Here is a 9,941-nt window from a genome sequence, read left to right as displayed (position 1 = left end):
AAAACAAAAACAAAAACAAAAAACCAAAAACAAACAAACAAACAAACAAACAAAAAGAGTAATGTAAAAAGAGAGACGCCTGAGGCCATAAGTCTACAGAACTGAAGCAGCAGCAGCAGCAGCAGACCCTGGCAAGTATCAGGTCACATGAATCTAAATTAGTCAGGTTAAGAGTTCCTGAAAACTGATTTTGCCTCTATAAGGGTAGAACCTGCAAAGGAGAGATGACCAAAAAGACAAAACAAAACAAAACAAAAACCAACCAACCAAACAAACAAACAAAAAAAAAAACCAAACCCCAGGAAAACCCACATGTTCTTCAGGATGTAGGGAAATCAGCTTCCTAGATGTGCTGCAGAGCCCTCCTCTGGACAGCTGCTAGGGCTCCAGCTCAATCTCACAGAGTGGCTGTGATGTGCAGGTATACTAGAGAACAGAACGCAGCCAAATCCTTCAACCCAAACACACTTAACTGTGACTCGCCTTCAGTCTGGAGGATATTCTTGAAAAAGTCAAAATTACAGAGCAGAAAGCACAGCTACCAGTTCCTATTTTTAAGCCACTTCTTGGCCCTTCCCTCATCTAAATCATTACAAAACACCCAGGAGCCATGGCGTGGCCAGCAAGTTTGATGCTGACTTGGCCAAGGCTCTACAATCCACTTCACTCGTCCAGAGCCATGCATTGAGCAAGGAGTGGTGTGGACTAACTTCTGTCCAACCAAAGGGCTGCCATTTCCTAGGAACACCCTCCTAAAACAGTGACCTTGGAGGTGACATTCCAGGAAATCAGAGTACAGCTGAAGGAACCGTGATGAACCCTGGGGCCATTTTTTAGGCATTTAGCCAGAAATGACTAAATATATTCTTGTAAATCAGATTATGCCAGATATCCCCACCCACACATTTGAAGCTCAAAATTTTGTAGGCAGTTTCTGTATCAAAACTAATTTCCACTTAATCTACTTTCCATCAGTGCTAGGTTGTGGAGGAAAGAAAATCTATAGATATGTTGTGACCTGAGCCACCCAGCCTCATGCCTCAGACAAGACGGGAGGCAGAGGTTACCCCTCATTTACCACAGCTCCAGGGACACATACCAGCCAGTAATGTGGTTGAAAGCATTTTCAGGCTATTCCCCTCCTCCACTCTTGGCCCCTCAACTCTCTTGATCCCTCCCTTTGTCTCCATACCTCTATACCCTTTTCTTTGTTATCCCAAGCTCTAGCACCAAACTCTCACTTCTTGTGCCTACTTGAACAGATTGCCACTATTCGCAAAGAGCTATCTCAAAAAGGATGCTGGGGTATGGGTCGGGGACACCCCTCAGTGGTTAAGAGAAAGTACTGCTCTTGTAGAAGACCTGAGTTCTCTTCCTAGCACCCAAGGTGAGCAGCTTATTACTGCCTGTAACTCCAGCTCCAGAGAGATCTAACAACTCCATCCATCTAGGTCACCTACACTCATGAGCATATAGTTCTCTCTCCAGTACACATAGTTTAAAAACCAAAGCATGCTAGGGAATGCAGAGCTGCAGTTCGGCGGACATGGAGTTTCAGTTCTGGAAATGAGTGGTGATAAGGGCCATATGACAATATGATTGTATTTGAAACCATGAATACACACTTATAGATAATTAAAATGACACATTTTACGTTGTGTGTGCTTTACCACAATTAAAAAAAAAAAAAAAAACAAAAACCTTACAGAGGGAGACACAAAGAGAGAAAAAGAATTCTAAGCTTACACCTGGGATCAGTGGAAACAGTCCTAAACTTCATTAGCAATGTCCAGTGTGGAAGGTGCGGGTATTGGCAAGCATAAACTAGATATTTAGAGTTTCAAAATCAAACCATTAAAATGCAAGCAAGTAAACCCTAGCACACAGCTTTGGCTTCACGCTGCTATTGAAAGGGGACAGGAGGCAGAAGTTCCCAGAACCCTGAGGCCTTAAAGGATGAGGAAGTCCTGGCTTCCTATAGAGTAGGAAGGAGTCACAGGGAAGAGGACACAGGGCACGTTGCCTTCCATGTCTGTGAGCATGGCAGTCACACAGCAGCCCCCCATGGCCTTTCATTTGTGGTTGTACTTGGCTAGAGTATCCTTCACCAGTGTGGTGGCACCAACTACCTTTGGCCTAAGAAGAGAAGCAGGAGATCCAGTTTCACAGTCCTTTGGGTTTTGATCTTGAGAATGATTAAGTATTGGTGGGAATGTGTCTTTGACTGTAAACTCACTGAGATCAGCTTGGGTGACCTGTCACTTGGTAATCAGATCCTAGATGAAGGCTTGGCTCATGAGGAATGAGGACATGCATGACCTCCAGTCATGAATCAGGACCTCCGGTAGGAGCTTCTGATGAGCTGAAGCTGGGAAAGAAGTGAGGTAGAGCGAGAGGACCAAGTGCCTGGTACTGAGTATGGATGACAGTGATGGGCAAATGCTGGGTACTGGGTGTGGTGAGGCAGTGTGGAGCAGGTGTCGTGTACTGAGTGTGGGGGACAGTGAGGAGCAAGTACCAATCTCATGGAGCTTCTCTATTGTCAGGTCCCACACCACAGTCCAGGCCCAAGCATGGCCAGGAGCAAGACCACTCTGTACCTCCCAAGCCTCTGGGACACTCATCCCTCCTTGTACCAGCCCCAGTGGGCACAGACCTGCAGGAGGGGACCAACAAGGACTTCATCCATTGGAAAAAGCTGAAGTTTGATGCTGATCCTGTGAAGAAGGTATGGGCATAAGTTTTGAGGATTTCACAAAATTAGACATCTTGAATCCCAGCTTCACCAGGGGTTTGTGCACACCCCTAAACACGTTCACAGACAACTTTCACATGTGTGTACATACACAGAACGAACACACTTTTCCACTCAAATCAAGCAGCACTTACTCTCTTACTCTCTTACAGCCTGGCAGCAGCCTGACTTGTGCTCACGTATGGTTTCCAAATACTCATATCTAAACTACAAACATCTTAGGAGGAGACTGGGTGGGGCCTACTGTCAAGACAAGAGAAGACAACCGGCTGACTTTTGTCTCAGGAATGAAAATACATTTCATGACATTCAACCCTCCATTCACATCTGCGTGTGATGAATGCATGCTGTGTAATCCCTCCACTAGGACCATACCCTGAGAACAGGGAACAAGGCTTCTCATCCCTACAACCTCACAGGATGTAGCACTTAGGCAGTTTTATAGTTCAGTGTGGAGAAATGTTTGCAGTAAAGGGTTTTGTTTGTTTCTATTACTGGCCAAATAACCTTTGCGTATGGCACACTGATCTGAGTAAAGTTCCACCTTAAATATGTATATATAGTAAAATAGATATATTTATGTAATAATTGTATATGGTATAATATAATAAGTCTATGGTGATATATTTGTAGTTATTATATATTGTTACATTGTATATTATGTATATAATATACAATCTTGGAAGCATGGCAGCAGGCAGAGCATCTGGACCAGCCAGCTGAGAGCTCACATCTTAAACCACAGTCAGGAAGCTGAGAAATCAAACTGAGACCAGCATGTGGCTTTAAAACCTTGTGTGGCTTTAGAAACCTCAAAGCCCATGCCTAGTGACATACTTCCTCCAGCAAGGCTACACCTCCTAACCCTACCCCAAACAGAACCACCAAATGAGACCAAGTATTCAAATGCACAAGATTATAAGGGACATCTCATTCAAACCACCACAATCTTAACACAGTAAGGTATATATAATCCACCCATCCCTCCAAGACAGGTTTCACTATAGCCCAGGCTAGCCTTGAACTTACTGACTTTCCTCTTTCTGCACTCCAAGCACTGAGCTCAAATTATGTATAACTGGGCTGGAGAGATGGCTCAGAGGTTAAGAGCACTGACTGCTCTTCCAGAGGTCCTAAGTTCAATTCCCAGCATCCACATGGTGGCTCACAACCATCTGGAATGGGATCTGTTGTGTCTGAGGACAGCTACGGTGTATGCATATACATAAAATAAATAAATAAATCTTTTTAAAAATATATATAAGTTTGGAAAAATTAATCAAACTTATTTTTAGAAAATGCATTCCTCATCCAGGCATGGTGGTACACACCTTTAATCTCAGCACTTGGGAGGCAGAGGCAGGTGGATCTCTATGAGTTCAAGGCCAGCCTGGTCTACAGAGTGAGTTCTAGGACAACTAAGGCTAACACAGAGAAACCCTGTCTCAAAGAACCAGAAAAAAAGAAAAAAGCCCCTCAGTTACATGAACAGCTATAGTTGAAATTGACAAGTCAGATCCTGTTTAATGTATGACCAGAAAATCAGCAGTATTTGAAGATGTTTATGTTAAAATCTTAATTTGATACTCTATAGGGCTCCTGCAGTAAAACGGAGCAAATATTACCCATCTACCTTAGTGTATGTAATCTCAGAGAGGTGACTCCTTATATATTCAGATAATATGTGTTTTATAAGAAGCTACAAAATCAAAATAAGACAGCTATTAACTGATCTTACTTATATGATCACTTAAATTCTAAATTATCTAAGTTATAGACACTAGCCTGAAATTTTATTTCATACTTCACTGTGATTGGATTTCTCGGAAAATATTTAAATTTCTTAAGGTGAAGCAATCATTGATATAATCATGATGTTAATTAAAATATATTCTATCTATAAAATTAAATCATACAGGACCTCTTCCTAGCCTTACTGGTTTTCTAAGGCATTATTTTTAGTACATGCTTTCACTTTAGATATCTAAAGTGCATTTCTGTAAAAAGACAAATACCGTAAATCTGAAGAACTTTTTAGTTAGGATTTTTTTTTCCCCTTTTGACATAAGGTCTTACTATGTAGCTCTAGCTGGCCTAGAACTCACTATGTAGACTAGGCTGGCCCTGAACTTACAGCAATCTACCTGTGTCTGTCTTCTGGGTGTTGGGATTGAAGTTATGTACAACCACACCTGGTGATATTGTTTTATTTTAAATTGGAGCACCATAGAATTTTCTAGAAAATGTCCCAGAAATATAGACAGAACTGGCATTGAAGCCAGAGATCTGCCTGCCTCTGCCTCCCAAGTTTGGGGTCAAAGGTGTTTGTCTGTGTGTGTGTGTGTGTGTGTGTTTTGCTAGGGACTGAACCCAGGACAGGACCTTGGGCATACTATGCAAGCATTCTAGTTCTCTAACACGTCTTTTAAAACATATTTCTTTGTATTTTTATGTGTGTGGGTGTGCTCACATGAGTTCAGGACAGACGAGGACATTGACTCCCTCGGACCTGGAGTTGCAGGAGGTTGTCAATGGTCCCTTGTGGGTGATGGAAGATGAACTTGGGCCCTTTGCAAGCATAGAAGGTGCTTTTAACTGCCAAACCATCATTCCAGCCCCTCTTCAATGGGTCTTTTAAAACATAGTATTTTTATTAATTATTTGAGAATTTCATGTAATGAATTTTGATCATATTCGCTGTTCTCTTAAGTCCTTCCAGATCCACCCACACTTCCAGTTTTTGTTTTCTTAAAATCCAACTTGTGTTGTCCACTGCTCTTGGGAGTAGGGACGACCCTGGAGTGTGATCAACCTACTAGCGGTCACACGGTTATAGAAAACTGGCTCTCAGCTGAGTGTGGTTCCCCAAACTTGGGAGGCAGAGGCAGGCTGATCTGTGGATTCAAGGCCAGTCTTGTCTATGTGTTTTAAGTTCCAGGTCTTCCTGCCTACCTAGAAAAGATCCTGAGCCTTGAAGTAATGAGTAGGGTATGTATGTCCCATTTAGGGATAATTACTCTATAGTCTTTGAAAAATTCTCTATATGCTGACCAGTTGAGGGTCTCTGTTAATTGCCAACTAGTTAAAGAAAAACTTTCTCTAATGAGGGCTGATGGGATCTATGAATGTAGCAGTAGGTCATTAGGAGTTGTTTCAATGCTAGGTCTATTTAGCAGTGTTAGGTTCTCCCCTGGGGCCTCTCCCTAACTATCTATCCACAGGTTCTTGGCCCCGTTACAGTTCCACAAGCATGTTCCATCTCATGGGGTGGACTTTAGGTCAATCAGAAAGTGGTTGGTTCCTCCTATGGCATCTGTGGCATTATCGCCCTAGTGGGCATATCATTCTGGGTCAGTTATTACTGCAGCTCATAGGGCTTGCAGCTGGGTGGGACTGATGGTTACTTTTCTCTTCCAGGAGCACACATAACACCTTCCAGCACTGTGAAAGCTAGCCAGATTCTAGAGGGTAACAAAGAACAGTGGAAATCACCTACAATGTTTGAGGGTCTATGGGACGTCACTGGCCAATGCTTCAAAAAGAAGTAACCCAGTCTAGTGCTGGGGTTTTGCTAGCATGTGTATCTTGTTGGAGTATTAGCCCATCATAGGACGATTCCATTTTAAACTATTTTATATGACTACATGTATATTTTATGAAGCTTCTACAATAGTAAGAATGGTTTTTTTCAAAAGTGCTATTTATCCTTCCCCATAAACCCTCATCTACCCTGCCCTCCCATCTCCTACTTCATTTAATCCTTCCTGTTCCCCTATTCTCTCTTCTTCCTTTATATTGATGTATCCTATGTCCTCTCTCTTAAAAGCACACCCCCAATGGCCCCTTACTACTTTCCTAATCTCCATGGATATTTCAAATGAATCACATGAATATAGACTTCAGGCTAACATTCATATATAACAGAAAACATGCAACATTTGTCTTTCTTAGTCTGACTTACCTCATGATGAATCCAGTTCTATTCATTTACCTGTGTATTATATAACTTCATCTTTAATAGCTGACTAATATTACACTGTGTGAATGTACAATGGCCAGGAAATAGAAACAGTCTATATGTCCATCAACCAATGAACAAGTAATGAAAATGGTACATTATATACTATATATATTACTCATCTGTTAATATATCTTTAAAATTGCTTTATTATAGAGGAAAAAATAAATAAATTGTGTGCTCTGGCTTGATGTCTCTCCCAGCATTTATATGTGGGAACTTAATCTCTGGTATAAGTGTTGAAAGGCAAGATCCTTAGGTTGTTAAGCCATGGTGGCTTTGTTCTCATAAACAGAGTGAGATTCTGTGGGACAGTGGTCCATGCCAGGAAACATAGTAAAGTTGAATGGGTCTGAGACCCCAGCACCCAGGTACCCACCTGAGACGTAGGCATCTCCCTGCTCTCTCCTAGATTCCTGGCCTGGAACATGTGGCCACACTTCTCACATCCATCCCGTAACCCAGAACAGAGTTCTCCATGCTAATGAGGTATCTAGAGACCCTGAGGGCTCAGCCAATAAGCTTCCCTTCCCAGACATTCTCTTCTGCAAAAGGTATTTAATCTCTGGTCCATCCTGAGAAGGTGGTATGCACCTATTTTCCATGATGAATAACTAATAAACTGTTTGGAACCACGGACTATCTCTTCCATCAAGAGCCACTATGGGGAGCATGGAGAAGGCCTTCTGACTACCAAGCAGGCACCACTGTCAAGCTAAGGACAATCGCCAATGAGCTAAGATGAAGTTCCCGTTACCCAAGCTGGGGCTTGTTGTCCTCAACCGGCAGCGCCCCCCCCCCCCAACTCCATTCCCAAATCCTTGTGAACCAGTGGCTTCTGGATGTCCAGTAGTTTGGGAGCTGTGGTCCCAGCCTCATCACTGGTTGTGGACCTGGACACTTCCCTCCCAACCCTTCTGAGCAGTTTTCCAGTGGTGAGGCAACTGGATGCTCGGGAGCTTGGGAACCCCAGCTTTGGCCTCCCACATCCCAGGCTGTGCTTTCGCACTCCCAGAGCAGTGTCTAGGGGCTTCACAAAGCCCAGCACCAATGGTGGTGGCACTGGTTAAGTGCAGTCTAGTGCTCCCCGTGTTTCACCTCCCCAGCGGTGGGGCAAAACATGGACCCACAATGCTCTAAACTGGGAGTGGGCTAGCTCATCTAGGGTTCCAGATAAAAAGATAAAAAGGTTGATTCATCTCTCTTCCTCTCCTTCCTTTCTCTTCTTTTTTCTCTTCCCCTTTTCCACTTCCATATCAGTCATGGGATGCCTTTCTCTGTGTTATAATGCATCAGTTGGACTTTAACCTAAGCAGCCTCTGATCTTAGACTTGCCAGTCTCCAGAACTCTTAGCTAAAAATTATACATTATTCAGTTTATGATATTATGTTTTATCATTATAAAGAAGACTTATCTATTCTCTTTCTCTCTCTTCTCTTCTCTCCTCTCCTCCTCCTCCTCTTCTTCTTCCTCCTCGTCCTCCTCCTCCTTCTTCTTCTCCTCTCTCTCTCTCTCTCTCTCTCTCTCTCTCTCTCTCTCTTTCAAAATAAAACCAGGATCTCACTCCTTGCTGGCCTGTAAACCGGGCTGACTTTGAACTCATAGAGATCTACCTGCGTCTGCCTCTTGAGTGCTGGGATTAAAGGTGTGCAGGGCCACACTCACCTACTTTTCTCTTGATATGTATCCTCTCCAATGAGATGTTTATTCCTGGTTTTGGTCATTTGTACTTTACCTTATTCTACTCAGTCTGGCGAGAAGTCTACTGACTTTACCGCTTTTCTAACACAGTGATTTGTTTCCCTGGGGTGGCAGTTTGTCTGAGAATGTCCTCTATATGCTCAAGGGTTTGGACACTTGGTCCCTAGTTGATGGTGCCATTTGGGGAAGTTTAGGAAATGTATCCTTGCTAGAGAGGATATGTCAGTAGGCATGAGCTTTGAGGTTTTAGAACCTCCTTCCATTCTTGGTACTCTCTTTCTGTTTTGTGCTTGCTGTTCAGGGTGTGAGCTCTCAGCATTCAGTGCTCGCCTCCATGTCTGCCACTTGTTGCCATGATGAACTCTTACCCCTATGGTAAGCACAAATAGCTCTTCCTTCTGTAACTTCTCTTCTTCATGGTGTTTTTCACAACAACAGGAAAGTAACTAATACAGTTGGCATTCTCATTTTTTTTTTGTATCTGTTTGAGTTTTACTATGATATTTATTATGTCCTTGTCCCACCCCCACACCTACCCCCATTCCCACTGCCACTTTGGGTTTAATTTTCTCCTCCCCTTTTTCCTCCTTCTCCTCCTCTTCTTTTTTTCTCCTAATTTATTTTCTAATTTTAAAGCTAAGGACTGAGGTCAGTATTTTGAAAACTTTCTTCTTTGATGATATTAACTATACCTTATAATTTTGATACTCTGCATTCTATAAGATTCTGGTTTTATGTACTCCAAAGCTCTGTTTTGTTTTGTTTTGTTTGTTTTTGCTTGGTTGCACGGTTGCTTGGTTTTCTGAGACAGGGTTTCTCTATGTGGCCCTGGAACTCACTTTGTAGACCAGGCTGGCCTCAAACTCACAGAGATCTGCCTACCTCTGCCTCCTGAAATTAAAGGCTTGTACCACCACCACCTGGTTAAAGCTCTGTTTTTAAGGGCATGAAAGTTAAGGTTTATTATGTTTTCTTCATGTATTTCCCCATCATCTTTATCAAGTGACCCACTTGATCATTGGCAACAGCCTTTCCTTTGAAGCCTACCTTGATATTAATGTAGTCACTCTAGTGGCTATATTTTGATTGGAATTAGCCTGGTATATATTTTCACATCCTTTTTATTTTTAATCTATTTGTGTGTTTTTAAAGTCTAAAACAGATTTCGTTAGCTGTGAATGTACTTCAAGGGCAAAGCACTTTCAGAGTTTATACAGGCCCTGGGTTTGATCTCCAGCACTGCAAAAGTAAATTCATCAATCAAAAGAAGTTTCTTGTAGGCAGCATATAGTTGGGCCACACTTTCTTACTCAGCTTCCACTTAATTAGAGGTGTTAAGACTGTGATGATCTGCTGGGCAGTGGTGGTGCATGCCTTTAATCCCGGCACTTGAGAGGTAGAGGCAGGTGGAATTCTGAGTTCGAGGCCAGCCTGGTCTACAGAGTGAGTTCCAGGACAGCCAGGGC

The 9,941-nt window shown here is 42.7% G+C and overlaps 1 protein-coding gene across 2 annotated transcripts in view; it reads right to left on the bottom strand.

Annotated features, from left to right (window-relative positions):
• Nucleotides 1-9,941, bottom strand: part of Slc12a8 (solute carrier family 12 member 8) — a 166,939-nt gene that overhangs the window by 3,037 nt on the left and 153,961 nt on the right. For both annotated transcript variants that reach the window (XM_031363721.1, XM_031363722.1), the window contains one exon: nt 2,657-2,717. In XM_031363721.1, the coding sequence (XP_031219581.1) occupies nt 2,657-2,717 (61 nt within the window). The remainder of the gene's footprint in view (nt 1-2,656; nt 2,718-9,941) is intronic.

The sequence above is a fragment of the Mastomys coucha genome, unplaced genomic scaffold, assembly GCF_008632895.1.
Source record: "Mastomys coucha isolate ucsf_1 unplaced genomic scaffold, UCSF_Mcou_1 pScaffold12, whole genome shotgun sequence".
Taxonomy (NCBI): Eukaryota; Metazoa; Chordata; class Mammalia; order Rodentia; family Muridae; genus Mastomys; species Mastomys coucha.
This window is presented reverse-complemented; position numbering and strand designations above follow the sequence as displayed.